Source organism: Ipomoea triloba, chromosome 15 (assembly GCF_003576645.1).
Source record: "Ipomoea triloba cultivar NCNSP0323 chromosome 15, ASM357664v1".
Taxonomy (NCBI): domain Eukaryota; kingdom Viridiplantae; phylum Streptophyta; class Magnoliopsida; order Solanales; family Convolvulaceae; genus Ipomoea; species Ipomoea triloba.
Window position 1 is genome coordinate 13,321,447 of NC_044930.1, and position 16,341 is coordinate 13,337,787.

The following is a 16,341-nucleotide window of genomic DNA, read 5'->3' on the forward strand; positions in this document are numbered from 1 at the left end:
ATTGTCAATCAAATAATGTGTATAACTTTCATTTTCATTCCTTGTGTCTAGTTCCATGAACTAAACACAGCGTAAATATTTTTCCCTGAATACTTATTTCATTTCTATGGTAAAGGAGTAAAATTGTACTCAAAGTAAAATCAATTAGATTATGATAAATAATTCAATATTTCATTTCTATGGTAAAGGAGTAAAATTGTACTAAAAAGAAAATCAATTAGATTATGATAAATAATTCAAAAATATATACGTTAACATAAAAACACAAATAGAAGAAGAGGTTGAGTATAAGTGTATAACACTAGTTATGTAATTTTGGGCAACAAGGAGGACAACGGGAGTCATTAATCCATATACCGAGGACCCCACTGATAGTCTATTATCAAATATCTACCCTATTTCCCCATCCCCCAGCTCTCCCTCTCCGTCAGCCCCCGTTTCTTCACTTCATCGGATATTCATCCACTCGTTGATCTATCGGATGTTAGCATTTCTAACCATAATCAAAATCCACTTTCGCCGTAACAATCCGGGAACCCTTATCGATCTTCTTAGAAACTTCAATTATGTAAGGTATTCGATTCTCATTCATCGTTGTTCGCAAATTTTTTTATTTTATTTTTTATGTTTTTTTTTTTGAAATTCTTTTAAAAGTTTGTATTTAACAGTTGAAGAAGCATTGGAAGTGATTGAGGATTCGAGTGATCATATTCTTGGAGCAATCGAGTGTGAGTTCTTGCGAATATTACCAATTTTTGTTTTGACTTTCTTGTAATATTCCGTTTATCTGTTTGGATTTTGTTCAGTTTGGTTTCGATAAGTGTTGATTTCTGGAAAAACAATGTGCTGTGCTAGGGGATTGATGGTATTTTGATTTGAGATTCTTATTATAAAGTGGTAATGACTTTGGAATTCGCCTTTGAAAATGGCGACACTTTTCACTGCAACTTGAGTAATGATGTTTGCTTTAAATGTGGAAAATCTGTTACTATGGTAGTGAGTTGTTATTAAGTGTAAGTTAAAATAATGTTGTAATTCAGATTGGATTTAAAATCAAATATGAGCAAAAAGAAACCATAAAAAAATGTATGCCTGATTGTTTTTCTTCAGTTCTATGAGAATGGGGCATCAGATATTTTAATGACATGAGTAAGTTGAAGTTTTAATATGATTGGTCATTTCCTATATTTGTTGTTACTTTAGATTTTAAATTTGAAAATTTGTTTCGAATGAATGAAGAGCCATAAGGTTGTAAATTTTACAATGTTCTTGATATTCATAGGTTAGATGTAGCATTGTTCTTTTGGATGAAATTGGTATGGATCATTTTCTTTTTTGTCTGGAAGATGAAACTTATGACTTTTGTTACTTTATGGAGTTTGATAACAAATAGATATCATATGCTGTAATGTTCTTTTCAGTGAGGTTTGGTACGACCATTCTTTTTTGTTATGCTATGTTTGTCAGAGGAAACTGATTAATACTATTTTGTAGTCTCCCGGTGATACATCAAACTTCTGTCTTAAAACTATTACGCCGCTAGACCTGTGAATATCTTCTCCTATGGCTGATAACCGAAATGGTAATGCTAAGGCTGCTAATGGGAAAGCATCTGGAGCACCTAGCACTTATAGTATAAGTGTGGATACCTTCAGTAAGCGTTTAAAAATGCTGTACTCTCACTGGAGTGACTACAATAATGAACTTTGGGGCTCTTCAGAAGTTATTGCAATAGGAACTCCTCCTCCATCGGAGGATTTGAGGTACTTAAAATCTTCAGCTCTTAACATGTGGTTGGTTGGGTATGAGTTTCCTGATACAATTATGGTATTCATGAAGAAGCAGATCCATTTTCTGTGTAGCCAGAAAAAGGCATCCTTACTTGAAGTTGTGAAACAATCTGCTAAGGATGCTGTAGGTGTGGATGTTGTGATGCATATTAAAGCCAAAAATGATGATGGAACTGAATCAATGGATGCTATATTCAATGCCATTCATGCTCAGAATGGTCATGATACCCCTGTAGTTGGACACCTTGCAAGAGAGGCTCCTGAAGGGAATCTGTTAGAGACGTGGAGTGAGAAATTACATAATGCTAATTTTCAACTTAGTGACATAGCGAGTGGGTTCTCTGACCTGTTTGCTGTCAAGGATGCTGCTGAGATAATGAATGTGAAGAAAGCTGCTTATTTGACTTCATCTGTGATGAAGCATTTTGTGGTCCCAAAACTCGAAAGGGTTATTGATGAAGAAAAGAAGGTAACTCATTCTTCACTTATGGGTGATACTGAAAAGGTCATACTTGAACCTGCAAGGATTAAGGTGAAGCTGAAAGCAGAAAATGTTGATATCTGTTACCCACCAATTTTTCAGAGTGGGGGAGAGTTTGATCTGAAACCAAGTGCATCGAGCAATGATCAAAACCTTTACTATGATTCAACTAGTGTGATCATATGTGCAGTTGGGTCACGTTACAATAGCTATTGCTCGAATGTTGCTCGCACTTTTCTAATTGATGCAAACCCGATGCAAAGCAAGGCTTATGAAGTCCTCCTTAAGGCCCATGATGCAGCAATTAGTGCTCTGAGACCAGGTAAGAAGGCTGGTGAAGCATACCAAGCAGCAATTTCCATAATTGAAACGGAGGTACCTGAATTGACTGCAAGTGTGACCAAATCAGCAGGGACTGGTATTGGCCTCGAGTTCCGTGAGTCAGGGTTGATTCTCAATGGCAAGAATGACAGATTGCTGAAAGCTGGAATGGTTTTTAATGTGAGTATTGGGTTTCAGAATTTGCAAACAGAGACAAAAAACCCAAAGACTGGAAAGTTTTCGATGTTGCTTGCTGATACAGTTATTGTTGGCCAAACTTCCCCAGAGGTGGTGACGTCTATGAGTTCAAAAGCTGTAAAAGATGTGGCTTACTCATTCAATGAGGATGGAGATGAAGAAGAAGAGCAGACAAAAGTTAAGGTGAAGCCTGATCGTGCTGAAGGACTCCCATCTAAGGCCACACTCAGGTCTGTTAACCATGAGGCATCCAAAGAGGAGCTGAGGAGGCAACACCAGGCAGAATTGGCACGTCAAAAGAATGAAGAAACTTTAAGGAGGCTCACAGGAGGCAGTGCTGGGGTGGCAGATAATCGTGGTGCTGTAAGAACCAGTGGAGATCTAGTTGCATATAGGAACATTAATGACCTACCTTCTCCCAAAGATTTGATGATTCAGGTTGATCAGAAGAATGAGTCTGTCCTCTTACCTATTCATGGAAGCATGATTCCATTCCATGTTGCCACAGTGAAAAGTGTATCTAGTCAACAGGATACAAATCGTACTTGCTATATCAGGATAATGTTTAATGTGCCTGGCACGCCTTTCAATCCTCATGACTCAAACACACTAAAGTTTCAGGGGTCTATATATGTTAAAGAAGTTTCTTTTCGTTCGAAGGACACAAGACACATTAGTGAAATAGTCCAACAGATAAGAACTCTCCGCAGGCAGGTTGTCTCTCGGGAGTCGGAAAAGGCTGAGAGGGCAACCTTAGTGACACAGGAGAAACTACAACTTGCAGGAGCCAAATTTAAGCCTATAAAGTTGACTGATTTGTGGATCCGTCCTGTATTTGGTGGCCGAGGGAGAAAACTTCCTGGTACTTTAGAAGCTCACACAAATGGATTTCGTTATGGAACTTCAAGGCCAGATGAGAGAGTGGATATTATGTATGGCAACCTCAAACATGCATTCTTCCAGCCAGCAGAGAAGGAAATGATCACACTGCTCCACTTTCATCTGCATAATCACATAATGGTGGGAAACAAGAAAACCAAGGATGTCCAATTCTATGTTGAAGTCATGGATGTGGTTCAAACGATTGGTGGTGGAAAAAGATCTGCTTATGATCCTGATGAGATTGAGGAGGAGCAGCGAGAGAGGGAGAGGAAAAATAAGATAAACATGGAATTCCAGAACTTCATAAACAAAGTTAACGATCTTTGGGGGCAGCCTCAATTTAAAGCGCTTGATCTGGAATTTGATCAGCCATTGAGAGAACTTGGGTTCCATGGTGTGCCACATAAATCAACAGCTTTTATTGTCCCAACCTCAAGCTGCCTTGTTGAGCTTGTCGAGACACCTTTTGTTGTAATAACACTTGGTGAGATTGAGATTGTCAATTTGGAAAGGGTGGGGCTGGGCCAGAAGAATTTTGACATGACAATTGTGTTCAAGGACTTCAAGCGAGATGTTATGCGGATTGATTCCATCCCTTCAACGGCACTGGATGGAATCAAGGAATGGCTTGACACGACAGACCTGAAGTACTATGAAAGCAGGTTAAACCTTAACTGGAGGCAGATACTAAAAACAATCACCGATGATCCAGAGGATTTCATTGAGAATGGTGGATGGGAGTTCCTCAATTTGGAGGCCTCTGATTCTGAATCTGATAACTCGCAGGATTCTGATGGTGGTTATGTGCCCTCAGATGTAGAGCCTGAGTCTTCAGATGAAGAGGACGCTGACAGTGAGTCACTAGTGGAGTCGGAGGATGATGAAGGTGATGATTCTGAAGAAGGCTCTGAAGAAGACGAAGGAAAAACATGGGAGGAGTTAGAAAGGGAAGCAAGTAATGCAGACAGAGAGAAGGGAGACGATTCAGATAGTGAGGAGGACAGAAGGAAGAGGAAAATGAAGGCTTTTGGCAAAGCCCGCGCACCAGAGAGAAAAAATCTCGGTAGCAGCAGCAGCAGCCTAAGTAAGAGGCCCAGGTTTAGGTAAACATTGATTTTTTCGTGCTCTTTCTACTAGTAGTTGAACTTTATTACGGTTACCAAATCAGCTGTATAATAGTTAGCTCTCAACTGAGTGCCAACTTTTAGGTTTTCTACCAGGTGTATGTAAGATAGTTTTCGTAATCTATGATGTGTGGAAGTTGGACCTTTTGTTCAGGTGAACCCAGGACATATCGTGCATGCATGGAACTTCATATTAGTGAAATTGCACATCTTAATAATATCATGGGAAATTTGCATTTTAGGTCCTTCCATTGTGGGCCATTAGTTGATGTAGAACCTTTTTTTTTTTTTTTTTTTTTTTTTTTTTTTTTTTTTTTTTTTAAGCGTATGTCATCCTCCGAGTTGCAAATTATTATTTTGATGAATTTTTGGACAAAAAATATAACTTATTTGGCTTTCCTTAAATTTTTGGTGGGGAACAAATGGAATTTAGAAATTACATACAGGTGGTTAACTGTTATCATTACAGATTTTAGGTTGCAATGTGATTTTGCAGTGTGGGTTTAGCAAGTTGAACTGCAAATTGCAGGCTGAATTCCAGTGTGATTTGGCAGATCGCCTGTTCTATATTACATTACTGTACGTGTACTTGCAGGTTATTTATTATATTGCATTCTTAAGCAGGTTTATTATTGACAAATTACACCCAATTTGATTGGATTGATTGCACATAAATACACCTCTAAACCCAAATGGAAACTGAGAAATTTTTGCAGGAAGTTCATTATATTTCATAAACCTGCATATACTCAATCCAATGGAATGTGATATCAGAAGTTGTGGTACAATTTCCACTACTACAACTCATGCTAGAGCATCCCTATCAATGGTTTTTGATGAAGTGGAGGATAGAAAAGAAGGAGGAGAATGTATTGGGTCTCCGGTTGTTATGCTATGGATTCGGGTCCACCTTGCAAGTATAACAATTTCATAACTATATTTTAATAGTATAATACAATTTTTGAATCTATATAACAAAATTGTGATATTGAGTAATGTAATTTTGTATATTGAATTTAAAATTTTCAGTAGTTATGCCGTGGACCCAGGTCCACCTTGCAAGGTGGACCTGGGTACAATACGACGTGGTTCACAATTTTAAAAATAAAATAAAAAATTAACGGCGTTAACGGCTCCTCATCGCAACAACACAAACTTTACATTCACAGACCCTATACTCCATTTTTTTTTTTTTTTTTTTTTTTTTTTTTTTTTTTTTTTTTTTTTTTTTTTTTTTTTTTTTTTTTTTTTTTTTTTTTTTTTTTTTTTTTTTTTTTTTTTTTTTTTTTTTTTTTTTTTTTTTTTTTTTTTTTTTTTTTTTTTTTAAGCGTATGTCATCCTCCGAGTTGCCAAATTATTATTTGATGAATTTTTGGACAAAAAATATAACTTATTTGCTTTCCTTAAATTTTTGGTGGGAAACAAATGGAATTTAGAAAATTACATACAGGTGGTTAACTGGTTATATTACAGATTTTAGGTTGCAATGTGATTTTGCAGTGTGGTTTAGCAAGTTGAACTGCAAATTGCAGGCTGAATTCCAGTGTGATTTGGCAGATCGCCTGTTCTATATTACATTACTGTACTGTGTACTTGGCAGGTTTATTATTATATTGCATTCTTAAGCAGGTTTATTATTGACAAATTACACCCAATTTGATTGGATTGATTGCACCATAAATACACCTCTAAACCCAAATGGAAACTGAGAAATTTGCAGGAAGTTCATTATATTTCATAAACCTGCATATACTCAATCCAATGGAATGTGATATCAGAAGTTGTGGTACAATTCACCACTACTACAACTCATGCTAGAGCATCCCTATCAATGGTTTTTGATGAAGTGGAGGATAGAAAAGAAGGAGAGAGAATGTATTGGGTCTCCGGTTGTTATGCTATGGATTCGGGTCCACCTTGCAAGTATAACAATTTCATAACTATATATTTAATAGTATAATACAATTTTTGAATCTATATAACAAAATTGTGAATATTGAGTAATGTAATTTTGTATATTGAAATTTAAAATTTTCAGTAGTTATGCCGTGGACCCAGGTCCACCTTGCAAGGTGGACCTGGGTACAATACGACGTGGGTTCACAATTTTAAAAATAAAAATAAAAAATTAACGGCGTTAACGGCTCCTCATCGCAACAGAACACAAACTTTACATTCACAGACCCTATACTCCATATTCACAATTTGAAAACTCCACATTCACACATTACAAGGCTATCTAACTCTATAATAAAGAAACTCCACATTCACACATTACAAGGCTATCTAACTCTATAATAAAGCAACAACTTCCTGCTGTGTTTTCCCGCCTAGAGAAAACGTCAGCGTTTTAATGCCAGCCGATTTGGCTACTTATTTAATGTTGTTCATACTGATCTTATTACTTGAAATCGATTATCATCATTGTTATTCCCTATTTCCAACGTAAATAAGAAACTAATAGGTGGCTAATTGATTGTGTTTTCCAAATTCCCAGACTATGTAGTTATGATATATATTTATGATATATATATATATATATATATATATATATATATATATATATATATATATAGAGGAATGCACTCCCATGTGAATTGCTGCCCAGGTAAGAAATGAGAACGCTTCACAGCCGTCCACGTGTCCAGATCAACGAATCAGATGCAATTTTAAAAAAATGACGCGGTGGCATTTTTGTAAATAACTGAAACTTTGGTGCACCTAGTTTCACTTATAAGTGCACCTAGTTTCACTTACAAGTGCACCTATTTTCGCACCTATTTTCACTTACAAGTGTAAGTAATTTACCTTATTAATATTCATGCACCTATTTTCGCAAATACTTTCATATACAAATGCAAGTAATTTACTTTGTTAATATTCATGCACATGGGTGCAACCTAGGTGCACCTAGTTATAACATAGGTTGCACCTAATTATCACATTATGTGCACCTAGTTATAACATTAGGTGCACTTAGTATTAATGCTCATTGTACAATTCACTTGCACCTGTAATACATTTTACAGGCATCTGCAATACATTTTACTTGCACTTGTGCAAGTAATTTACTTTGTTAACATTCATGCACCTGGTTGCAACCTATGTGCACCTAATTATAGCATTAGGTGCACCTAGTTATAACATTAAATGCACTTAGTATTGATGCTCATTGTACAATTTACTTGCACTTGTAATACATTTTACTTGCACGTGTGCATCTATTTTCACTTGCTGGTGCAAGTAATTTACCTTGTTAACATTTATGCACCTGCACCTAGTTATAACATAACGTGCACCTAGTTATAACGTTAGGTGCAACTACATTCCGGACACGTGGCGCGCTATGATTCGTCGGCATTTCTCTCCTAAGCGACTAGTACGCATTTGAACGCGATCCTCTCTATATATATATATATATATATATATATATATATATATATATATATATATATATATATATATACACACACATGTACTTATTGAATACGAATCAATTAATATGGAAGCATACTTATTCAATAAGTACATGTGTATAGAATCAATTAATATGGAAGCATACTGTCTGTTTAAATATTTAAACTGACAGTATGCTTCCATATTAATTGATTCGTATTCAATAAGTACATGTGTATATATATATATACACACATACCTGTACGTGTACATATAGTTTGTTATATATGTATGTACATGTAAAATTCATATTTGTAAATCAAATAGCCCAAAACAAAATTAAAATTTTTACAACCCACGAAATGGAGATTACAGAACTTAAAATTTTACACGTGATAATTTTATGATCAGAAACATATTTAAAAATCAAAATGATTACAAACATTTATTGCTCAAGTCTTTTGAGCTGATGACTCTTCAGCTTTCCAATAAAATACCTGATATTCACATTAATCAATTCTCAGCATTAATAGCAAAAACACTCTATATATACTTTCATTGATTAAGTATATGCCCGGGAAAACCACTCACCAACTGTTAGTCATTTCATACAAATTTTCTTTCAGTACTGTCTTTGTTGTATTCGAAAATGCCTTCACAATATGTTTCTGTAAAAGTGATTAGTCCTTTTCATAGGAAGAGATCAATCAGAGTACGATTAATCAGGATGTATGAAGTACCAGAAGTAAGGGGGGGCTCAAACCAATAAGAGTTTGGACTTTTGTTCCATGATGCTGAGGTAAAAAAACTAATTTACATATCTTTTTTTACAAATATTAACTGTGTATGTGAATATTAATGCTGCATCTTTGTCGTTAAATATGGAGATTTTATAAATGCAAATACCACAAAAGATGATGTATCCAAATATAGACAGATTTTTAAACAGGGCAAGCTTTATTCCATCAAAAACTTTTTGGTAGTCAAGAACTATTACCTGTACAAGACAACACAGCATCCCTTCCTCATCAAATTCAACTACAAAACAGAAGTAAAACAGATTAGGTCAAAGGGATTTCCTGTTTTTATGTTTCGTTTAAAGACATATGAATCTTTGAAAAAGGTAGATCAAGTTGATGACAAGGAGCTGTTTGGTACATTTTTCCACTCTATTTCTTTTTGTGTGTGTAATATTTTGTATTACTCTTAATCTGCACAACTAATATTTGTTTTCTCCTCTCCGTAATTATACAGATGTAATAGGCAAAGTTGTTGAAATATATTCACCACTGGACAAAATTATTGGTGGAAAGCCATCCAGACTTATTGATTTTCTAATTGCTGATACACAGTAAGTTTGAAATCCTACTTTTTCTATATTTAATCACTGTAAACATGAATTAGTAAGACATGCTTTGATTATTTTAAATTTGATTAGGGATAATACCTTGAAGTGCACAGTATGGGATGACCATGTCTCTGCCATTCTTCCTTATTACAATGCTAATTTGGCTGAGCTACTCATTGTAGTAATACAGCTCTGCAGGGCAAAAGTAGTGAATGGTAAGTATTATCTACAAAAATGTGTGCACAATACTAATTGACCTCAACTACAGATTCTCTCTAACATGATTCTTTTAATAGGTGAAGTTAGGATTACCTCATCATATGATGCCACACAGCTTTGGTTTAATCAAACTTTTGCTGAGTTTGTTGATTTTAGATCAAAGTAAGTACTTCTACAACCAAACTGTATATTTAATGTATTCTTTTGAATCTTATACTTAACTTCTCCTCTGATCCCTATAGGTTAGCTGCTAACACTTCTCCAGTGAAAAGTATTAGTATTACCACTGTGTTGTCCCAGTCAACTAGTCCAAGTGAATTCTAGAGTGGTGCAGTAATGTTAGTACATTGTCTGATGTTTTTGAGGCTGTAGAGGTACTTAAGTCCTAATTTTTTTCCCTCCAACTATCAAACTATTACGTATATGTTAAACTTTTTTTACCCTGTCCAGGATAATGACTTCTATGTGCCTGCTGAAATAATGGGTATTGAAGGTTCTGGAAAATGGTTTTACATATCTTGCATGAAGGCAGGTTGTAACAAGAAACTATCAGATGATGAAGGCTTTTTGAAATGTTCAAAGTGTAAAGGACAATTTGTGGAAGGAACTGTTAGGTACAAACTTTTGGTTAGGGTCGTAGATAGGACAGGTGATGCTCCCTTCCTTTTGTGGGATAGGGAGGTTGCTGAACTGGTAGGTGTTCCGGCATCGTTGCTGTATCAAAAATACTCTAAGGTAAGAGTCACTTTATATATATAATATAATTATACTTCTCTTTTTGCTTAATGGTGTAGTAATCAGTTCCGTATTTAGGTCTGTGTTCGGATTCCCCCAGAATTGGAGATTCTCAGTGGAATGGCTATGATATTTAAGATTGGTTTCAAAAAGGGCACTATGAGGGGACCTAATTCTGCTTATAATGTCATAAGAGTATTAAGGGATCAATTGTTACTTGACACCTACTGCAACTTAAGGGACCATCAAGATAAAGACTTGATGTCAAAAATGATAGAAGAGGATCAAAATGAAGATTCAGAATCTGATGAAGTTTGTACCTCAAGGTCCCTTAATAGTTATTTAGTTTTCTTACTTCTTACCTACATTAAAATTAATCCCTTTTCTATTACTGTTTCAGGAAACATCTAAAGATGATGAGGTCCAGAGTCCATTACCCATTAATACAGGGAAGAGAAAAGTGGTTGACGAGGAAGATTTTGAGTCTGTCAAGAAGTGTCTTATGGACCAATTTTCCACTTCCAAGAGTACTAAAAAGATGAAAGAAGTGACTGTCAAGCAGGAGAAGATATGAAATGATAATTTGGAAATGATTCTGGGCACATGTTTCATTCTTGAAAACTTTTTTTTTTTTAATTTGTTCCAATGTTTTGGTTGAGTACTGTACTAGACAATTGAAGTACTTTATGTCTAAACTTATTTTGGTAACGGTTTTTAATTTCTGGACTGTATGAAACATATTATCTAATCTTTTTTTTGCAAAGAATTAGATGTACTGCTTATATACTCTTTTGCAGGTGGAAAAACAGATTCCTTAAGCAAGGAAATTGTTCTGGACTGTATGAAACAGTCTATCTAATCCTATTTTTATTAACTATTATATGTACTGCTTGGATACTATTTTGCAGGTGCAAAAACAGTCACAGTAGGCAAGGAAATTGATGCAGGTTCATTTCAATTTTTTTGGAGGGAGTCAAAAACTGATTGAAGTTACACCCCAGTTCTGTACATAGTTTGTAGTATCAAAATTCCTTGCTTACAATGTGTAAGTAAGGATTTTGGCTGTAAACATTTTTTGTAATTAAGTTTAGTTGTTGGCAATTACATAGTTTATAAAACTTTAGTTATTCAACTTTAATTACAATATCTATTCAAAAACTTAACTGAAATACGTTTAGTTCTTACCTCATATCCAAGATGTCTTTTGATGTTGTCCCGTTAACATACTTTGAGAATGCAATGAGACTGTCTCTTAGCCTATCCATCTGATGTGCAATGCCAAGTCCAAAAAGGTATTTTGAATCTGCTCCACCCTTAGCATTGACAAAAAAAATAATGTTGTTTCATATGAATGACAAATCCAATGAACAAAGAAATCAAATGCAAGCCAGTCAAATATGTAATCAGCTAAGGGCTTGCAAAAACAAATAAATGGACAAGTGAGTGTTGCATAACAACAGCCTCATCAAATCACTTTCCATCATCAATAACAACTCAACTCAAACGCACTCACCATATTACTCCATTTGATAAAGCAGACGAAAAAATTAACTACATTTTTTAAAAAAATAGTTTTGCATTATTTTTTATTGTAAGAATATTCATTTTTACTTATACCATTATGTGTTGTGTTCCAACTTTAATATGTAGTTCAAAATAATAAACTGTCAGACAGTGCATAAACACATGAAAAAATTTTAAACTGTTTTTTTTAAAATAGGTTTGCATTTTTTTACATTGTTAGATTCGAAGTAGGCTACTGATTGAGTAAAAAATTCCTAACCTTAAAAACCTTTCTATATTCACAATATAAATGCACAAAAAATAAAATACAAAATCAATAGTATGATACAGATTTAAGCATAGATCCTTGAATGTAACAACTATGGAATGTACATATTATATATGCACAAAAAAACACAATGCTTGGTTATATATACATTTCTGTTTGGTTCGAAATTAAAAAAAAAAAAAAAGGAAAACTCTATATTACCTATGGCTTATGTCAGAATGCATTTCTCTATCCTTGAGAAAGATTGTAGGTCCACCTACTGCCCATTCTATTTCCTCCTTGAACAGAAATTTCTGACGACCAACACCTAACTCAAATAAAGGCAGTGTTAACCCTAATTTTAAACACACAAACAGAGTATGAATTTAGAAATTTAGCTAGATATAAACAATTTGAAGTAAATGGAGTACTTATCTTTCTATGAGCTTCATTTCCCTTTCAATTTGTTGGCAATCACCTTCGAGATTGTTATGCATGCACAGATTGAGTTAGTATGTTGATGATGGTAGTTTTTTAAAGCTGAATATTAAATAGTCAAATTCGGTCCGTGTCTAATAAATTAAATTTTAAATTTTAGGATTGAAATAAAACCTTACCTTAAGGGTATAGAAACTTTTCTCCAACGACTTCGTCTGTGATAACTGGAAATCGAAGAAGTTATACATACAAGGTTTCTCACATTTTTTGGATTCGATTTTCTGCGTTCAAAAGGTTGAATTTGTAGACGATTAGGAGGAGTTCTGGTGTTAGGGAAGAGATACAGAGGCTTTAGGTGGATGGTTTTGGCTTGGTTTCCATTTCTGTAGATGGAGGTCCTAAGGCGTTAGTGCACTGCTCCGATGAAGACGATGGGAAATTAGGAATTGGGGGTTGGGTTTGATCTGGATTATTTCCGTTTTATATATTGGGTTTGTATACTACCACTATTATACTTTATAGACAACACCTTATAGAAGCAGACCTGTATTTTGGATTAAAAATACATTGCAATCAAAGTATTTGTAATTACTTTAGCTAATCATACCTTTTTAATACCCTTGGTGCTTCTTCTTATATAAAGTGAACACAAAAAACGTCATTTTTCGTACATATGCCTACGAAAAATCTTGATCTTGATATGGCTATCAAAACTATTGCTTTGGATCAAAACTAAACAATTTTTTAGACTAAAGATGGTTATAAAAACTATTGTTCTTCAATACAACATAAGTTTGTAAAACCTTGCACACATTATGTAAACTAATCCAGTACTGTCTTTTACAAATTGCTGAAATAAATATTTAACTACTATTGATGAGATAGGAAATTATCTCATCTTAAATTCAACAATTCATAACAAACACTATACTAACTATAATATACCACTATATTTATTCTAACAAGTATTACAATCTTTTTAAAAAAGTTTTCCATACCAATACATTACTGTTATCATCTGCAAATAGCTGTACAATGAAAAATGTCAACTAATCCCATATAGTTAGATACAAATAACTAAGTATATTTCCAAGTTTCAAGAATACACACTTATAGACATACTGAAATGATAACTATAACTACATCAGCTCAACATGACAATATGAGCCGATTCACGACCATACTTATATGTTCTGTATCTGCAAATGGCATCAGATACTGATTAATCATCATTTACCATCAACTTGAAAGACATTTGTTAGTTTATTCCCAGTTATCAACTTATCACAGTAGCAACACCTTGGGAAGCATAATAAATTAAGAACAAATAATGAACACATTGTCTTAAATTCAATGAGAAATGAATAGTCATTTTCTCAGTCTATTAATGGCATTACTTTTTAGACCTCATCATTATTATCTAAATAGAAGTGTAAATCACCCATTTAGTATTACTTCTCTCTACAGACCTTACACAATCTAACCAAACTGGTGGCAGTCATACAACGAGATGAGGCAAATATTTACTTCAACAACTATAAGCAGTAAAAGAAAGCATATATCTCAGAGTACAGGTAAATTAATTCATTAATAATTTGATGTAAACTGTAGGTTACCTCACTGCTTTGCATCTAATTAGATTGTATTATAAGAATACCATGTTTTTTAGCATCATCTAATGGTGAAATCCCTGTAATGTACCTGTCTGCATCACAAAATTTTGTAACTATCAGTAGTAAAAAATATTGTATGTGATTTAACATCCTATAAGTCTAAACAATAATATTTATGGCATGCTTTGCAATTTTTAATAAACTAACTACCATAATACACCCTAAACCTTCTATATCTGTATATCAAAATCGAATTTATTGTACATCATAGTTTTCTTAATAAATTAGGGTTTACCAAAAAGAATTCGAAAATCATGACCTAACAAACTACGCAAATAGTATAGACTGTGTGTAGGAAATAGAAATATCTAAGAATTTTGAACAAGATCAGTAGTACTTTACCTTATATGTAGTCGGATATAAATGTCCTTCGCTGTAGTTTAGGCTACGATCGTCTTTAAGATTCCATACGTTGAACTTAAGGTACAGGTCTGTAAAAAAGACCTTCAGATCTGAAGATTTTTTCAATTTTCGGATGAATACCCTAAATCGAACCGATGGTATTCATATTTCATAAGAAATTGGGAGTCATACATGTATTTTTCCGATCTTTGCTCACTTCTGAACATATTTTTACTACAAAATCTAGGAATAACACACAAAGCTGCGTAGAACACTATCAGAAGAGGATGAGATCTAGACAGTGTATCTTGAGCGGATAGAGGGTTTCGTTAGGAGAGAGAGAGGACACGAAGGAAATAGAATATGAATAGTCGACTGGTCATAAGAATTAGGGTTAGGTGGGTTTAAATACCAAGGCTTATTGGGCCGGGTTGTTGGGCTGGGTATATAATTATAGCAGGCCATAAAACAGTGCATTATAAATATTATCTTGTGCTGCCCAAAAGTTTTATTCAACCAGATTGTAGAGCCCAAAATACTCTTTATATAGCTTATTTGATATAATTTACACTAATTAATTTTGTTTTGTTTTATATACAATAAATAAGGATAATAATGTATCTAATACCCTATAACTTTTTTTTTTTAAGGATTTAATAAATTTGAATACTTTTTTCATTTTGTTGTGAAATTAATGACTTCTTTTTATATTTTTATAAGGAATGAAGAAAACTCTTCATTATCACATATTGGGTCTTCAAACAGTTTCTCTGTTACTAATGGTAAGAGATTATTTAAGTATTTATCATTATTTTTTGTTTGTTTATATTTTTTTTCAAATACAATAAGCTTTTAACTTTTATTATAATTAAGGTATTTTGTTATCATGTTTGAAATTTCATATTTGATGTTTTTTTTTCCAGGAAACAAAGAAAATTGGTCATTATCAGAATTTGGAACTTCTAAACTTTTAGTGGTACTTATAACATTGCAAGAAGATACTCGGTGCTTACTAATTCCATAGAATTTAATACCCCGCTCAGTAATATTACAAATGTAAAGTAATCTAAATAATTTTTTTATATGCATATATATATATATATATATATATATATATATATATATATTAGTTTTGCTTAATGTTCACTTCTTTTTCAGTTCTTAAAGATAGTCTTCATTCAAAGTCAAGTAATGTAACGAACGATTTAAGTACGAGCCACAACGACAATCTCATAAGTAAGTTAGCTCTTTTTAGCAATAATTTAGTACATGCAACTATATACCTTTTATCCACAAGTTATTGATTTTTAAGTAATAACCTTTGTTCTTTTAGGTACAATAGAATGCAATAAGAAAAAGTGCAAAAGGCATGTTGATTACAACAAATCATTTGTTGTTGGCACAAGAAACTTACTACCTTCGTTTGAAGAACAGTCGAAAAACATAGATTGCGAACAATCAATTGCCCCTCCAACTGGTAATCATTTTATATTTATTTTTTCTGTGCTCTGCGATTTTTTAATATAATGAAATTTTTTCTTTTTAGATGATTATTTTGATCATGGAGATTGCATTCATGAATGTGAACATTGTGGCGCGCTTTTTTGGTTTGAGGAACGACAA

The 16,341-nt window shown here is 33.7% G+C and overlaps 1 protein-coding gene across 2 annotated transcripts; it reads left to right on the top strand.

The window, feature by feature from the left end:
• The first annotated feature begins 409 nt into the window (after window positions 1–409).
• Window positions 410–5,042, top strand: LOC116006067 (FACT complex subunit SPT16-like). 2 transcript variants are annotated; one of them, XM_031246329.1, is made up of 3 exons: window positions 410–568; window positions 669–728; window positions 1,495–5,042. In XM_031246329.1, the coding sequence occupies exon 3, from the start codon at window positions 1,564–1,566 to the stop codon at window positions 4,777–4,779; it is 3,216 nt and encodes a 1,071-aa protein (XP_031102189.1). In that variant the 5' UTR covers window positions 410–568; window positions 669–728; window positions 1,495–1,563; the 3' UTR covers window positions 4,780–5,042. The 2 variants fall into 2 exon arrangements, with proteins under 2 accessions (XP_031102189.1, XP_031102188.1); XM_031246328.1 differs by having other exon boundaries at window positions 412–573.
• Window positions 5,043–16,341: the final 11,299 nt, after the last annotated feature.

What these genes read in the sequence shown, in the direction of transcription:
- LOC116006067 (XM_031246329.1), top strand. Translation starts at nt 1,564, where the DNA reads ATGGCTGATAACCGAAATGGTAATGCTAAGGCTGCTAATGGGAAAGCA.